The sequence below is a fragment of the Aspergillus lucknowensis genome (assembly GCF_044049455.1).
Source record: "Aspergillus lucknowensis strain CBS 449.75 chromosome Unknown BJX67scaffold_63, whole genome shotgun sequence".
Taxonomy (NCBI): Eukaryota; Fungi; Ascomycota; class Eurotiomycetes; order Eurotiales; family Aspergillaceae; genus Aspergillus; species Aspergillus lucknowensis.
In genome coordinates, this window is record NW_027263607.1 from 1 (window position 1) to 16,136 (window position 16,136).

General features: G+C 55.9%; 8 protein-coding genes across 8 annotated transcripts; 3 read left to right on the plus strand and 5 right to left on the minus strand.

Annotated features, from left to right (window-relative positions):
- Positions 1-10: 10 nt before the first annotated feature.
- BJX67DRAFT_385367 (transcription factor domain-containing protein) lies at positions 11-1,456 on the minus strand (the record flags this gene model as incomplete). The annotated part of the gene is made up of 2 exons (XM_071033842.1): positions 11-582; positions 626-1,456. Coding segments are annotated over 2 exons (1,403 nt in total), but the record flags the coding sequence as incomplete, so codon positions are not given.
- Positions 1,457-2,579: 1,123 nt separating this feature from the next.
- On the plus strand, positions 2,580-4,141 carry BJX67DRAFT_391106 (uncharacterized protein; the record flags this gene model as incomplete). Its single annotated transcript, XM_071034721.1, has 7 exons — positions 2,580-2,675; positions 2,733-2,953; positions 2,995-3,173; positions 3,219-3,255; positions 3,343-3,553; positions 3,674-3,813; positions 3,869-4,141. 7 exons carry the CDS (start codon positions 2,580-2,582, stop codon positions 4,065-4,067), a joined length of 1,083 nt encoding a protein of 360 aa, XP_070881646.1. The 3' UTR covers positions 4,068-4,141.
- Positions 4,142-4,443: 302 nt separating this feature from the next.
- BJX67DRAFT_365773 (pyridoxal phosphate-dependent transferase) lies at positions 4,444-6,570 on the plus strand. The gene is made up of 4 exons (XM_071030293.1): positions 4,444-4,848; positions 4,917-5,263; positions 5,315-5,767; positions 5,818-6,570. Exons 1-4 carry the CDS (start codon positions 4,551-4,553, stop codon positions 6,064-6,066), a joined length of 1,347 nt encoding a protein of 448 aa, XP_070881647.1. The 5' UTR covers positions 4,444-4,550; the 3' UTR covers positions 6,067-6,570.
- Positions 6,571-7,099: 529 nt separating this feature from the next.
- Positions 7,100-9,147, minus strand: BJX67DRAFT_365775 (ankyrin repeat domain-containing protein). The gene is made up of 2 exons (XM_071030294.1): positions 7,586-9,147; positions 7,100-7,517 (listed from the first exon to the last, which is right to left on the minus strand). Exon 1 carries the CDS (start codon positions 9,091-9,093, stop codon positions 7,672-7,674), a length of 1,422 nt encoding a protein of 473 aa, XP_070881648.1. The 5' UTR covers positions 9,094-9,147; the 3' UTR covers positions 7,100-7,517; positions 7,586-7,671.
- Positions 9,148-9,618: 471 nt separating this feature from the next.
- On the minus strand, positions 9,619-10,354 carry BJX67DRAFT_365776 (uncharacterized protein). The gene has a single exon (XM_071030295.1). The coding sequence runs from the start codon at positions 10,215-10,217 to the stop codon at positions 9,678-9,680; it is 540 nt and encodes a 179-aa protein (XP_070881649.1). The 5' UTR covers positions 10,218-10,354; the 3' UTR covers positions 9,619-9,677.
- Positions 9,619-11,539, minus strand: BJX67DRAFT_391110 (uncharacterized protein). The gene has a single exon (XM_071034722.1). It carries the CDS (start codon positions 11,286-11,288, stop codon positions 10,233-10,235), a length of 1,056 nt encoding a protein of 351 aa, XP_070881650.1. The 5' UTR covers positions 11,289-11,539; the 3' UTR covers positions 9,619-10,232.
- A 392-nt stretch (positions 11,540-11,931) lies between these two features.
- Positions 11,932-13,957, plus strand: BJX67DRAFT_292013 (nucleobase:cation symporter-2 family protein). The gene is made up of 3 exons (XM_071026828.1): positions 11,932-13,049; positions 13,095-13,726; positions 13,776-13,957. Exons 1-3 carry the CDS (start codon positions 12,090-12,092, stop codon positions 13,900-13,902), a joined length of 1,719 nt encoding a protein of 572 aa, XP_070881651.1. The 5' UTR covers positions 11,932-12,089; the 3' UTR covers positions 13,903-13,957.
- Positions 13,958-14,005: 48 nt separating this feature from the next.
- On the minus strand, positions 14,006-16,039 carry BJX67DRAFT_375105 (NAD-dependent malic enzyme; the record flags this gene model as incomplete). The annotated part of the gene is made up of 7 exons (XM_071031647.1): positions 14,006-14,328; positions 14,384-14,751; positions 14,810-15,076; positions 15,135-15,268; positions 15,316-15,444; positions 15,501-15,926; positions 15,980-16,039. The coding sequence occupies 7 exons, from the start codon at positions 16,037-16,039 to the stop codon at positions 14,006-14,008; spliced, it is 1,707 nt and encodes a 568-aa protein (XP_070881652.1).
- Between the last annotated feature and the right edge of the window lie 97 nt (positions 16,040-16,136).

The following is a 16,136-nucleotide window of genomic DNA, read 5'->3' on the forward strand; positions in this document are numbered from 1 at the left end:
GGGGACGCACTGGACGAGTCGAAGGTCCAGCTCTTTGAATCGCATGAGCCAGAGCTGTGCTTCGTCTGCATTTTGCACGTTCAGCGGCTGATGCACGAAGAACGTCGACACCAGGCCCAAGGATTCGGTTGCTTCGATGCAGTACGCAAAGCCGCCGATACAGTCTCGCTCGTTCGGGTCGGCCGTGAGCTGACTGTTCACGAGTAAGGACCGGTGTGGCCCCGTTCCTTTGGTATCGGAAATCCCAAAATACGGCGCGCGGACCTCGTCTTCGCGCTGCCACAAGGCGCCCTCACAGGGCAGTCGACGCTTGACATCCGCACTCGTGAGGCTGACATTCCAGCCGGTCGAGACACTGCAAAAGCGGTCCATGAGGAAGACGGTCCAGAAGACGCGCCGTCGCTCTTCCTGTTCTCGCCAGCAGGCCGACGGCTGTAAAAATGCCATGCGCCGGATGAGCGTCTCACCCGTCTGGTTTCGTCCCTGGAGATCGTCTTCTTCGACGCTGAGCTGCAGTTGCTCCACGGTTCGCGCCATGCTTCCCACGACCGACCAGGATGACGGGCCCCGACCGCGCGCAATCTGACAATCAGCACTGGTATCGGAGCTTTGGGGAGAGTCGTACTGTGTCAAAGGCAATAATTACCAGTGCCTGCAGGTTCTCGACGGAGAACGCCTCCAGGCCGCACAAGACGACCTTTTGCCGGCAGGTCTCCGCGACGCGGGCTTTTCGGTCTTCATCCGGTAGTCGCGGGTCGTGTATGAAGCGGATGCAGACCGCTATCACGGCGTAGAGGATATATATCGCGCGGTCACGTCCCTCGGGGGATTGGATCTGGTGGCGGAACCGACGGACGTGGAGGATCGGGATCCAGTGGTGGATGTTGTGAAAGTAGAACTCGACCAGCTGGCCGAGTAAGTCTGAATCGATGATCTCCGCCACGCCCAGGCCGTTCAACCCTTGTTCGGGGGAGGAAGCGACCGAGCTTTCCACGCGCTGTCGCTTGACGGGGCGCGCGCCAGGCGCAACGGAGGTCTGGCGCGACGCAGCGACCCGGAGCAATGACGTCTTCAACTGCTCCTGCTGCTCTCGAATCTCCTCTCTGGGCCCGTCGCGCCCCCTCACCTCGCTCGACAAATCAGGAAACTGGGAATTCGGATGCAGCGTCTCCCACATCTGCTTCCACAGAATTTCCTGTCCGAGAAACATGTTCTCCAGCGTCTCAAGCCGGCGTGACAAATTTTCCACGACCCCCGCGCGGAGGCCAGGCTTTAATCGCCGGTCGTCGTAAATGCACGGGACGTCAAACCGAACACACTGCGAGCATGGCTGTTCGCGACTGCAGCGTGCTTTCTTGCGTCTGCAGGATTGGCACGCGGGGATGTCGTCTTCGGATTTGTGCGAGTCGGGTTGCGGCTGCTGCGGCGCGGCGTGGCCGTTGGATTTTGCGCTCATCTTCGCGGATTTGGCAACCATGAACAGGTGCAGGATTGGAATCGCAACATGGACCCCAATTTCTGGGGGAAACCGCTTTGTCGACGACCACCTGCCAAGGGCTCCAGCTCTCTCCACATGGAGCCTGCGAGATCGGCGAGTGTCGACTCCACCGTTTCCCCGCGTTCAGAACCGTGACAGTGACCGGAGCAATCGCCGGGCACGCGCCGGGCCAGTGACATCGTCGGCTTCGCCCGCTCGTCCTTTGTTTCTTCGGGATCATGCAGGGCCGAGCTTGTTTGGAGCAAAATGGCCCTGGGGTACCCCGTGCCCAGCCGTTTCCCTGGTCGAGCAATTTTCCGGGGAAGACGCGTGGCCACCGTACGAATCGCGCCAATCATGAGTGCAAGCTGTTGATTTCCCCTTCAGAGGCGGATGACCCTGGATGGTCGTCCTGGTCGGTTGGATTCCGGCTGAAACACCCCAATCGTATACCGACGCATAGTTGTTAATGGCGGAATTAACGTGAAAGACACACTTCCGGGGATGCAAGGCGGAATCGAGGAATATAGGGGTTGCCTTTCATCGAGCCGCAATTCGTCGTGGCCAATTCCCCATTTCATCATCTGGGGCGCAACATCAGCCAGCATAAGTCTGTACTTCAGTTAAACAAATACGAGCACGATTGAATCTCCAACACCACACACAGATCCAACTGCTCCGCCGGCTTAGCTTTGATTGCATTGCGTCTTCAACTTAGAACCCTCCATTGCTTCCCTACACATGACCTCTATCATTCGGGGCAAAAAAAGGTGAATTTCCATGTCGGGTTTGTGTCGAACGCAGCTTCAAACCCGCCGCTTTGTTCAATGGATTTGTGGAGCTGGCTTAGATCCGATCGGGAAGTAATGAAATCAAGGAGTGTGGTGACATTTTCAGGGTTGGGGAGTGTATAGACTGGCTTGATGGAGCGGTAGGAGAGCAGGTCTTTAATTGTAGCTATCAGCGAGGGAGCCAGGGTGGAAAGGAGAGATGTGACCTTTATCGCGCCGTTTTTGCTTCTCCTCTGTTTACGGCAATCCATCTCAACGATGGAGACCGTGTATATGGGCCATAGGCGGACCCTACCCGGGCCTTGGCCACGATGGACAACGGGAAGAATGTGACTGCAAGGATCCCGCAACCTATCGCTGGCCCAAAGTATTACATGACCGCATCTGAGGTGGCAACCATGGATTTCGTATGAGTCTCCCGATTGCTTGGGTCTCTGGACTAGTCTAGTCTAACGTGGTGACAGGTACGCAGCGTCGTTCAAATCCCGGCTTCGCGGGTACTAGCCTGGAGCGCTGATGCAAACAATCCCGTCCGCTCGGAGTATATCGTTATGGAAGAAGCGACCGGAGAAAAATTAGAGGACGTCTGGGATGATTTCTCCTTGGAGAGAAGGATCGCGGTTATGAAAGAGCTGGTTTTCTTACAGAAAAAAACTGGCCTCCATATCTTTCAAGAGGTATGGCCGTGACGGAGCATGGCCAACATTCGATTCGCTAATGATTTAGTTACGGCAACCTCTACTTTGCTAGCGAAGAAATTCCAGGGACCGTGGCTGCCGAAGTTACTGGCGACATGTTAGCAGACGTCAGAAGTGCGGTGATGCGTCGATTCGCTATCGGTCCGGTTACAGACAGAGCATACTGGCACAAAGAGCGCGCAGAGATGGATATAGACCGAGGACCATGTAGGCGTCTCCTCCTACTTTCGATTCGCTTCTAACCTCCTGAAGGGAAGTACCCGCGAGATTATGCCGTCTCACTCGCGCAGTGAGAGCTAGAATGGATAAAGCCATATGCGGTTCCCGAACCGCATGATGACCCTTTGGTGACTTCCGCGACGCAAAACTCTCTCAGCTGTCATGCTTTGTTACTGCAACGGTACCTGAAAGTTGCCCCGTATCTCCTCCCTGCTGACAATAGCGTTGTTGCATCTCATCTCTGGCATACGGACCTCCACGCAGCGAATATTTTTGTCAAAGATGGGCGTATCTCCAGTATAATAGACTGGCAAGGAACCTGGGCCATCACCTTTGATACTCCGAGCCCACCACCCGCGACTGGTGGAGTACAAGGGAGACATTATTCTCAAGGCACCCGCAACCTTCAAATATCTCGAACCAGCTGAGAAATCACGGATAAAGGAACAGATGAGCAAGTCGATAATTCTCTACCTCTATGAAAGCAGATCGCGAAAGAGGTCTCTGTTCTCGACAAAGCTGTCCGCGTCAACCATGGTCGGACAAGGTGCGATCCTATCCGGTTTGTCGGCGACACATGGGAAGATGACATTCTGCCTTTGAGGGAATCGCTGATAGGAGTAGAGAAGTAAGTGCTTGCTTTTTCCTCATGTTGCGTTCGGACAGGTCTAATCAAAGTACAGATACTGGAATGAGCTGGGCGTGGACATCCCATGTCCAATCCATTTTACAGATGAGGAGCTTCGCTTCCACGAAGAAGACGGTGAGGGATGGAATGATGCCCAGGACTTCTGGGATTCAGTTTCTATGATCATTTCCCGGGACGGATGGATGCCCAACAAGCCATATGAAGAAGTGCGCTTGAACTGTTCACGGAATTGAAAGAATTTGGTCTTAAATTCGTGGTAGGCAAGGAGGGAGAAGAACATAATGGCGGACGCAGCGGGTTGAAGTAGGGGCTGAACGAATCCTCCATCAAAACCAAATAAAGCCCAATTTCTGGTCCTGGGAACACGGGCGCTTCGAAGTCGTGGCGATCTCAATTCTGCCAAGACTAGCACTATGAAACAGAGAATCAAATGAATCCTTCTGATGTAGTATGCTCCGAGAGAGGCTCAGTGCCAATTCATTTGGAGTCATTCAAGTCTCTGAGAGGCCAATCGCTCCGATGTCCTCCCTGCCGAGCGTGATAAGGACAGCCGAGCCGCCGATTTGCCCGTTTCGCCGCGTCTCCAACGCCCAGCTGAATGCGTTCCGTCGGCGATGAGCGATAGACAGACAGATAGATAGGCGTGGCCGTTCGAAGCATGCAGTCTAGCAGTAACAATCGTGTTCTTTCACCCTGAATCACAACAGCAAGTCCAAATGGGCGCATCCGTCCTCTACACGAAAATCACTCAGCGCCCGCCCGCCATCGTCCGCAGCGACGGCCACTACCTCGAGACCGACGATGGACGGAGAATCTTCGACGCGAGCGGCGGCGCTGCAGTCGCGTGCCTGGGCCACAATGACCCCCGCGTCAAGCAGGCCATCATGGCGCAGCTCGACAAGACGGCGTACATCTACGCGCCGTTCTTTACCGTCCCTGCGGCGGAGGAGATTGCGACGTTCCTGACGGAGTCGACGGGCGGGAAGATGCAGAAAGTGTTTATTGTTAGTTCGGGTTTGTGGCCTATTCTTCCAAGTTCTAAGGGTAGGGCAGCGCGGTTCGAAGGCTAATGGTGAGCACAGGAACGGAGGCAATCGAGGCGTCCCTGAAGATGGCGCGGCAGTATTTCACTGAACTTCCCAACCCGCAGTGGCAGCGCACGCGGTTTATCGCGCGGCGCCAGTCGTATCATGGCAATACGCTAGGCTCCCTCGGGGCCGGTGGGCATAAAGTGCGTCGGGCGATTTTCGAGCCGATCCTCGCGACAAACGTGTCGCATGTTTCGCCGTGCTATCCGTACCGGGATATGAGAGAGGGTGAGGGTGAAGCGGAGTATGTTGGTCGTCTGGCGGAGGAATTGGAGGCAGAGTTTCAGCGTGTTGGGCCCGAGACGGTTTGTGCCTTTGTTGCGGAGACCATGTGTGGCACGGTATCAAGCCCTCGAGTCCTTGTTATGGGTCTGTTAAGCTAACGAGAGAAGACACTCGGATGCGTCCCCGCTGTACCGGGATACTTCAAGGCCATGAAAGAAGTCTGCGATCGCCATGGCGCCCTCTTGATCCTCGACGAGGTGATGTCAGGCATGGGACGGACGGGGACGCTGCACGCCTGGGAGCAGGAAGGGGTCGTGCCCGATCTCCAGACAATTGCGAAGGGGTTAGGCGCTGGATATGCGCCCGTCGGCGCTCTACTCGTTGGATCGCGGGTTGCCGAAGCTCTGACCCGAGGAACGGGCAGTTTTACTCACAGTCAGACGTATCAGGGCCATCCAATTGCCTGTGCGACTGCCTGTGCCGTGCAGAAGATTATCAGAGACGATAACCTGCTCGCCAACGTGCGCGAGCAGGGGCCATACTTAGGAAAGTTACTGAAAGAGCGTCTGGGGAACCATAAGAATATCGGTGACGTCCGCGGCCGGGGGCTTTTCTGGGCTGTACGTCCTAACCCTGACATCTCTCACATCCAGCTGACAGTGGTTTATAGCTCGAATTTGTTAAAGACAAGACAACGAAAGAACCCTTTCCTGCAGCGGACGGTATTGCGCAGAAAGTCCACCGCACCGGCCTGCAGAAGGAACACTGCATCTCTGTGATCCCTGGTGCAGGTGTTGCAGACGGGAAGAACGGGGATATCGTTCAGATTGCGCCAGCGTATAATATCAGCCGAGCGGACATCGAGCTGATTGTAGATCGGGTCGAGGGGGTTATCAATGCCGTCTTCGGAGCTGAATAGTCACCTAACTCCACCCCATACTTGTTTGCTAAGATGGTGCTAGGGAATTAACCAGGGCTCACTCGGTACATGCATACTTTTGTAAGCCTTAGAGGTGACTTTCCAGACTAGCATGAACCGTCGATGTAACTCATCTTACGAACATTTAACCATGCGTTCTGCAGGGTTCTCTGTTCTGATGGTGAGTACAGTGGTAAAGGCCCCGGAATCATCCAGGAATGCGTTCCTGCGCACGTTCAGCCCGCTCATGGCAGGCAACATTATTTGAGCTTCAACCAATGCATTGGATCTTGCGACCCTTTCATTATTTCGAGATGTCGTGTGCTGCGATCAAGGTCGGCCCGGTCAATTCAATAGCCTATCTCTCATCCGATACCCGGATACAGTAGCCCTATCCGAAGTATAAATCTCACGAGCCCTGGTCAGAATTTCCATCCAGAACACTAGACCGCACTTAGTACCAGTTTTGAAGACCGTCAAATGACAATCGAACCAACTCTCCCGTCCGGGTTTTCCGAATCCCACTTCCTGCACAATCTACGAGCCGCCAGTGTCGCGCTAAACGTTCTCTACTCTGAGAAAACAACGCGAAAGACCCTCTCAGTCTCCAGGGAGAGTTTCCACAGAGGCTGCGTCCTCTGGCGCACGACAGACCAGTAGTTTGTCTACGACGCGGTATCGTTTGTGCAAAACTTTCCCAACAGTAATGGGATGATAGCCCCCTGGCCGATACTCCTCGAGGGCTTCCACTCCCTTGATCCAGTTATACTCAATGCGGTCGTGTTGGGTCAGTGTGGAGCCGAGCCGCATGAACGGTTGTGGGCTAAGTCTCCGAAGATGATGGGCGAATTGTGGTGATCGAACGCGGGTGAGCGATATCCAAGAGCAGATCATCCTCGTATGGTGAGGAAGATGTAGATGTTGGGAGAAATAATGGCGCACCGCGTCAGTGTTCGTGCGAGTCAAGGCACGTGATTAGTCCTCGGAGGACAATATCAAGAAAATTCAGTACTATTTACAGATCTGTTCCATGGGACTCGATTCTATGATTCTATCTTGAGTAATGAATTCCTAGTGTGTTTGCCTCCCTCGCCAATAGAGCAGTTGTACACATTTACTGATCCTCGGGGTTGTCCCGTATAAACTCCCAGAATGTCCCAGAAGAGGTAGACGAGAAATCACCGCCAGAGCATTCTCTTGAGTTTCAGTAACCCTTCTATATCCCCAGGGCTGACTATCCAGATGTGAATGCGGGGCCAAGAGTATTGAACAGACTTCTTTTCACCATACCCACCCCTCGATTCAAACGCGGAAGATTCCACTCTCAAGAAAAAGGCCGCTCAGGATTCCCACAAGGTTTACTCGACTGCAGATGTGGAGATTAAGGTGGATAGGACCGAGGAGGAAGAAGAGCAGGCGATGCGGGACTTCGAGGAGGAAATGTCAAAGAACTTAAGAGAGTAAGCATCATCATGTCATATAGCTTCGCTCAGATATGATGCTAAGCTCAAGTACTCACAAGCAAATGTGATGAGCCATGACAAAGCTCCCGTCCTTGTAACTAACTACTTACCATTTTTGTCCGAGGCCACGAAGTAAGAAATTTTATCCCCGAGCATCCACAGAATATCCCATCCCCTCTCGATACTGCACCAAGATCCTATATGTCCCGTTTCTCACCCTCTCCTGCCTTTCGCGTATGAGCAAGAGATGCTGGAGCTTCTTCGGAAGCCGCCTCGGACCGGCTAGATATTCATCTACGACGGAAATAGCGTTATTAACAACATCCATCCCAGGAGACAGGCAAAGAAACCGTCGTAGCAACTTCTCATCTTCAGCAAAGGCCGCTATAGACAGGATCGTCCTGCCCGTAAAGTCCGTCCGCCAGATCTCGGCGACGTCTGATTGCTCAAGAAGAAGAAGATTGCAAATATCATGGCGGCCCCAGCTGGCAGCATTCATCAGTGGCGTTCTCCCGTTGGAATCGAGCGACAGCAGGTCCACGTCCGGGTGAGCGAGGAGCAGCTTCACTATCTCTGCCGTTTGGGCGCAAGCAGCGTGTAGAGGGGTCTCTTCGTCATGGCCGGTTCCGGGCGCCGCATGGATATTTATATCCACCCCTGGCTGTCCCAGCACGATTTGAACTTTTTCGCGGTTCCCTGAGTATATCGCGTGGTGGAGGACCGTTGCTCCTGTGGCGCCACGGTAGGTCATGGGAGTTTGCTGCACGGACAGGAGATGGCGGAGCTGCGCGGGGGTTCCCCATTCTGCGGCTGCGATTAGGGCCTCCTCTTGCTCGAGGATCGCTGGGAAGGCATTGATGACGGGGTCGAGCTTCTGCGAGCGCAGTGCGTACCGGAACAGCGTCAGCGCGTCGGCCTCCATGGTGTTTTCTTGAGTTTCTTCATCAGGTCTGAGGATCTCGGTGTTTCCCTGCTGCTTCTTGTTCTTCTTCTCTTTCTTCCTCATTTCCTTCTTCCTCTCCATCGGATCCCCGTCCCGCCATTCCAGTAATTCTCTCGCCACTGCCGTCTGCCCACTCACAAGCGCCCACACCAGCGGCGTATGCCCTTGACCATCCACAGCCTGAGCAGCACCCCCCCACTCCCTCAGGACGAACCGAACAAGCTTGACATGCCCGCCCAGAGCAGCAAAATGCAGAATATTCTCTCCGCCACTCGTATATCGAGAACCCATAACGCCGCAAGGAAGAGTGCCTCCTCCTCGAATTCCATTCCGAGACTCGAGGCTCACACCCGCCCTCATCAGCACCTTGACTGTATTAAAATACCCGCCCAGCCCCGCACTCATCAGCGGTGGGAAGAGATAGAGATACTCTTGCGCCTCCTCAGGCGCAGAGGCTGGATTGAGATTCGCCCCGGGTAGCTGGAGTAACGCCTTGAGTTCAGAGGCCCTCCCCAGGTACGCAGTGACCATGAGCGCGAGACGCAACCAGAACCACCTGCCTACACGCGACCCGGGCGTTTCGCGTTTTCGATGCTGGACTGGGCCCCAGTCAGCGAGCATCTCGATAATTCGATCCGCGCCGTGCGCCGCGAGGATGGAGGTTGTCGCTTGAAGATATATTTCCCTTTCTCTCAAGGACTCAGTATTGGTGTTATCGCATACCCCGACCTCGCCCTCGACCCTACTCTGCGCATGGCCGCCAACAGCAGCAGTGTCGACGATAGAGGCTGTGGTTGCTGACGCGGAGAAGAACAAAACCATCTCGTCGATTCCCTCGACGAGTATATTGGCGAGTGAGTAGGAACGCCCATCGCCATCGCCATCGCCATCGCCATCGCCCACTTGGGGAGCAGGAGCCGATTCACGAGTCACACTGGCCCGGGCGTCCAGAACGGTCCTCAGAATGCGTCGGGCCATGGCCATTGCCCCGTCCGTCGGCGGACGAGACCGTCGGTGGTGCCAAAGAATCTCCTCGTCCTGACGCGGTGCCCGTGCCAATACCCTTGCGAGAAAGTTGGGAAAGATTATTGAGTTGAAGGAGTCTGTTGGGTCCTGTTAGCTAGGGTTGTAGTACTCGCCTTCCGTGCGCATGCCTTTCATTCATGAGATGACACCAAGAAAGATAATACAAATATAGACAGATCCTAGCCCAAAAAAAAAGGGTGGAAAAAAAAAGCAGCACAGACTGACGATTTACAAGCCTCAGATCCAGATACCACCTTAACCCGGGGGCAACAAGTACGCACCCCGCGTTGCTGTCGGTGAGCAAGTTCCAGTCCCAGCACGAGCTGAAGCTGTCGAGAATGAGGTGGAGGAGCTCGAGTGGGAGTATTGGTGGTGACTGTGAAGCAGCGGAGGGATCCATTTGTAGCATATGTGGAGCGATGCACAATGCTGACGGTTGATTGCTTGGGAGTCGCCGATGGGCTGCATGGCATTCTGGCTTCATGGGGTCGGAGAAAAGAGTATTTTATCCCACTTCTTGGGAAAGACTGCGCTAGTCCAGGCTGGAGAAGTTCGTGTTCGGCACGGACGCCTGGCGAAGGTCTGAGAATTGCCGTTTCCAGCATCAGGTAGGGCAATAAGCGTTCAGCCTGTGTACGGGAGGATACAAGGCCGTTCTGATATGCAGATGGGCTGCTTATGGCGTAGGAGATGTCAATTCTTGGCATGATGCAGCTCATCTTCGTGGTCACAGTCTACGGAATCCCCTCTACCCCCCTCTCAGCAAGATTCAACTCCTCAGCAACCCTCCCCCACACCTCCAGCCTTGCCTCCTCATCGTAGCAATACGGCATCGCCTCTGCCTCCCATATCCGATTGATATAATGCCCCCCGCCCTTCCCCCCAATCACCCCAACCCCCTGAACATCGGGGTTTGGCGCAAACTCCGCGCTCGTTGCCGCATACACAATCGCACGACTCCCCTGCTCCGGCGTAATCGCCAGCCAACTCGCAAGATACTTGAGTAACGGAAACCGCAAGGTCCATCCCGCATCCGGCCGCGGGTTATCCCAGATACCGGAATAGACGTAGCCCGGATGGATCCCGTTGACGGTGATATGCCGATAGCTGGCGCTGCGGAGAAACCGATGCTGCAGCTCAACGAGCCACATCTGGAAGAAGAGCTTGTTGTTCCCGTACGGATCGCCGAGCATGCCCTCGCCCGCGTTGAAATGCTCCATGTCGAACCTGCCGAGGAAGTGGAAGCACGACGTCGTACATACAACGCGGGGCTCTGTGCTCATCGCCAGGGACTCGACAAGACGCAGCGTAAGGAGGACATGCGAGAGGAAGTTGACCTGGTGCACGAGCGCGAACCCGTCTTTCGTGCGCACATCCGTCGCGGGCGGCGAGATCCCCGCGTTATTGCACAGGATATCGAGTGGGCGCTTCGTGGCGAGCCATCGCGCGGCGAACGCCTCGACGGTGCTGAGATCTGCCATGTCGATCTCCCACCACTCGATCGTCGGCTCGTGGCCTGCCGAATTGGCGAGTTCTTTGCATTCTGCGACTGCTGCGTTCGGGTGCCGTTCGCGGGCTGGAGGATCGCGACAGGCGAGGATGAGGTTTGCGCCGGCCGTGGCGAATGTTTTGGCTGCTTCGAAGCCAATCCCGTTATTTGAGCCCGTGATGATGATCCATTTTCCGGTCAGTTCCGGGACGGGGACTTGCGCGGTGGTGATGGTGGTGTTGTTCGTTCCCCGCAGGGCGTTCCAGAGGCACCACCAGCGGGGTGGCGGTTGGACAACCATCTTGTGGGATATTGCGGGAGGTGCAGTGGTGCGGGAGAATAGCGAGTTCTCCTCGGGACACGGTGGCTATATGCGGGTGAGACTTCCCCATGTCCGATGCGTGGCTCTGAGACCCTGTTGAATGACCTCGGTCCCGTCAAGAGGCTCTCGCAGGTGCTCAGCCCGACACCGGGACGGAAGAGCATGCGAAGCGCATTTCCCAATTTGGTGCACTCTGCGAGCATTTTTCCGCGCTCTTGCGAAGCGTCTTCTCGAGAAGACTTCACACAGCAAGACATCTTGAGAAGGTGTTGGCATTCTGAGATTTCCTGTGCATTCCACCTCGGAGCTTGTGTCACGCAACAGAATACCCTGATTGGTTCCACGCGACTCTCGGAGATATTCAAGGTTTTGTTCAACGGCGCCCTATCGCCAGTTCGGGTTGTGGCTGGTTGGTCAAGGTTTGTCGTCTGGGGTCGGGGATCGCTCAAAGCAGGGGGAAGTGATTGAGGTATTCTGCACGTCAGAAAGGTGAAACTGCACGACGAGTTCCATGCACGCGATCTCTCCATCCTCCTCGAACGGCGGACGCCGCCGTCGCGTAGCCTGGACGTGATAAGCGGACGCCACTTCGGATACCAAGAAAGATAAGCTGGAATTGACACTTTGCATTACTCGATCGAAGACGGTCGGGCCCTTCCTGGCGAACTCTTTGTCTCGTGCCTCTTATCGCGAGCTGAAGGGTTTAAGATCGTCGCTCCCAGCATGGATTCCAGATTCAAGCCGGTTTCTTGAGAAGACACTCCTCTTCTGTCGCGCAGAATGGACAACTCCATCCACTCAACCGACGGCCCTGACTCCATCGTCCCAGGCTCCCACCCCGCGAAGACCTTCAGCCAGCGCACACGGTCGATTGTCAAAAAGTTCACGACGCGCGATGGCCTCCTGGGCGATTACGACTACGGCTTCCTCTTCCGCCCCGAGCTCCCCTTGATGAAGAAGGACCCGCGCCCCGCGCCCTTCTTCGGACTGAACGAGAAAATCCCCGTCGTGCTCGCCTTCCTCCTCGGATTGCAACATGCGCTCGCGATGCTGGCTGGTGTCGTCACGCCTCCCCTGATCCTGTCGAGCTCGCTGAGTTTATCGGCCGATCTGCAGCAGTACCTGGTCTCGACCTCGCTGATCGTCTGCGGGTTCCTGTCGATGGTCCAGATTACGCGCTTCCACATCTACAAGACGCCCTACTACATCGGCAGCGGCGTTCTCTCCGTCATGGGCGTCTCCTTCGCCATCATCTCCGTCGCCAGCGGCGCCTTCAACCAGATGTACTCGAACGGATTCTGTCCGGTCGCGGAGGATGGAACTCGACTGCCCTGTCCCGAAGCATACGGCGCGTTAATCGGCACCTCGGCCTGCTGCGCCTTGGTCGAGATCCTGCTCGCGTTCGTCCCGCCCAAGGTCATGCAGAAGATCTTCCCGCCCATCGTGACCGGCCCAACGGTCATGCTCATCGGGATCAACTTGATCGGGACGGGGTTCAAAGACTGGGCGGGAGGATCGTCGTGTATGGATGGGCTCTGTCCATCCGAGGCAGCGCCGCGTCCGTTGCCATGGGGGAGCCCTGAATTCATCGGGCTGGGCTTTCTGGTGTTTGTCTCGATCATCCTCTGCGAGAGATTCGGGTCTCCGATTATGAAGTCGTGCTCGGTGGTCATTGGCCTTCTCGTCGGCTGCATTGTCGCTGCGGCCTGTGGCTATTTCAGTCGAGACAATATCGATTCTGTAAGTACCCCGTCTTCTCGGTGATATAGGCTCTAACAGACCCAGGCCCCCGTCGCTTCCTTCGTCTGGGTCAAGACCTTCCCCCTCTCTGTCTACGGCCCCATGGTCCTGCCCATCATTGCCGTCTTCATCATCTGCGCCTGCGAGTGCATCGGCGACGTCACAGCGACCTGCGACGTCTCCCGCCTCGAAGTCCGCGGCGGCGCATTTGAGTCGCGCCTCCAAGGTGCCGTCCTCGCCGACGGGCTCAACTCCGTCATCGCGGCCCTCGCAACAATGACGCCCATGACGACCTTCGCGCAGAATAACGGCGTCATCGCACTCACGCGGTGCGCAAACCGCACGGCGGGTTACTGCTGCTGCACGATCTTGATCATCGCGGGCATATTTGCCAAGTTCGCCGCTGCGATCGTGGCGATCCCGAACCCCGTCATGGGCGGGATGAAGACCTTCCTCTTTGCGTCGGTGGTGATCAGCGGGCAGGCGATTGTCGCGAAGGCGCCGTTCACGCGTCGCAATCGGTTCATCTTGACAGCCTCGATGGCTCTGGGGTACGGGGCGACGCTGGTCCCGACCTGGTTTGCGAATGTGTTTCCTCCGACGGCGAATCGGGATTTGGAGGGGTTTGAGAATGCGATCGAGCTGGTGCTTGAGACGGGGTTTGCTGTGACTGCTTTGTAGGTCTCCAAATCTTCTAGAGTTTATGTTGGTACTAACCTTGTATAGCGTCGCGATGCTCCTGAACGCCATCATGCCCGCGGAGGTGGAGGAGATCGGTGCCGTTACGGCTGTGCCTGCTCGCGCAGAGTCAGATCAAAGCGAGGAACCGAACTATCAGACGAAGCTGGCTTAGATAGTTGTCTAAATATACAGCTTATGTCCACCACTTGGCAGATTGGTGCGAAATCTGCCGCCACCTCTCCGGTAGTATACAGCCACCGTAGTCCTGGCTACTTTCATCTCTCCAGAGGTCTGTACGTAGCCTCCCACATCTGCGCCCGAATCCACTCCTCCAACTCCCCCTCCTGACTGGGAATATTCTCCTGCGCCAATCCCTCCTGCACAGCCGTCTGGATCACCGCTTTGGCAACACCCAGACTCAGCTCCCGCACATGCTCGACATCTGGTAAGAGCGGCTTATTCGCATCCTGCAACGCCGGCGCCTTCGTGGCCAGCGCCTTTGACGCAGCGACGACCATTTTCTCCGAGAGCCGCCGCGTCCGCGACAGGACGGCTCCGAGTCCGATGCCGGGGAAGGCCGTCGAGTTGTTACATTCGGCTGCCGATGTTAGTACACCTTCAACAAGCCATCGCGACGGACGGCGTCGACATACCTATCTCCTTCGTCGTCCCGCGGTACGTTACAGGCGGGAACGGACTCCCCGTCGCGATTAAGGCACGTCCGTCCGTCCACGCCGTGATATCCTGCGGCGTGGCCTCGTGCAGCCGCGTCGGATTACTCAGGGGGAATATGATCGGGTGTTCGACGTGAGTCGCCATTTCGCGGATGATCTCCTCCGTAAATGCCCCCGGTTTCGTGGATGTCCCGATCAAGACGTGTGGGTTGACGTGCTTGACTACGGAGAGGAGATCGATGTCTGTGTCGTCGGGCCACTCGCTGTCCTGTTTTGCGAAGAAGCGCTGGCTTTCTGTTAGGATTTCGCCTTGCGATTTTAGTAGCAGGCCTTGCTTGTCGATGCACCTATCGCTATTAGTGGGGGTCTCCCGGCGCGAGTGCAAGTGCGGAGGAGGAGGAATACCATATCTGTTTCATCGCGTCACTCTTTGAAAGCCCCGACTCAGTGGCAATAGCATCGCTAATCTGATCTGCTATCCCTGTGCCCGCGGACCCGGCTCCGAAGCAGACTACGCGGACATCCTTTAGGGGAATATTACTGACGTGGAGCCCCGCCATCAGTGCAGCGAGAGTGACGCAGCCCGTCCCCTGGATATCGTCGTTGAAACAGGGTATTTCCGAGCGGTACTTGTCGAGAATTCGCTTAGCGTTCTGGAGGCCGAAGTCTTCGCTGCGCTTTCAGTCAACAGACTGGAGGGTCAGGGCCACGCACTAGGGCTTGGACATACAAGTGGATATAGGCGTTTGGGAATCTCTTTCTGGCCGTCTGGACGAATTTATCGATGAAGTCGTCGTACTCCTGCCCTCTTACCCGCGGTTGTCGGAGGCCGAGGTAGAGTTCATCTTTCAGGAGGTCCTCATTCTACGCCAGTTAGCCAGGCCCTATCTCTCTCCAGCCTGGGGGTGTACATTCGTCCCGCAGTCCAGCACAACAGGAAGCTGTCTGGACGGGTGAATCCCAGCACAGACAGTCGTAATCACCAGCTTCGCAACGGAGATCAGAATCGCGCCGACGCCCTGGTCGCCAATCCCAAGTATCTACCCGCATTAACCCTCTCCTCGCATGCCAGGCCGGGAGAAGATCGGGAAGGTACCTGCTCCCCATCACTAACAACAATATAATCCACCTCTCCGCCCGTATCGAAATTCGCCAGACTCTCATCGATACAATCCCGGTCCCGAATATCCAAGAAACACCCCTCGGGCGACCGAAACAACCGCGAATAATTCTGGATCGCGTCCGCCTCCGTCGGCGTATATATCACGCTGAACATCTCCTTCAGGTACCTCTGGATCAGCGCATAGTACAGCACCTGATTCTGGGCCTTCATGCTCGCCAGGAACGTGTTCTTTGCGAGGGCGTCGGGCCGGCTGGCGTATTGGTCGTACGCGCGCGTGATTTGTTCCGAGAGGGTTTGCGTATTCGGTGGGAGGAGGCCGTGCAGGGCGAAAGACTTTCGTTCGTCTGGTGGGAAGGCGGAGCCTTTGTTGTAGGTTGCGTTTCCGAGGAGTGTTGCGCCCTGTGTAGGTTAGGTTAGATACTCCAGTGTAGAGGGTGGATTGGTAGGAGGACCTGGTAGGGACAGTGTATTGGGCCGTGGGCGGCGCGGGGAAGGTGTTTGAATTTTGACATTCTGGCGGGATATGCTCTGCAATCGGATGCCTTGGAGGAAGGGAGGCTGCGTTGAAGATATACGAGTGGTGGTTACGACGGTGTGACGCAATGGAGA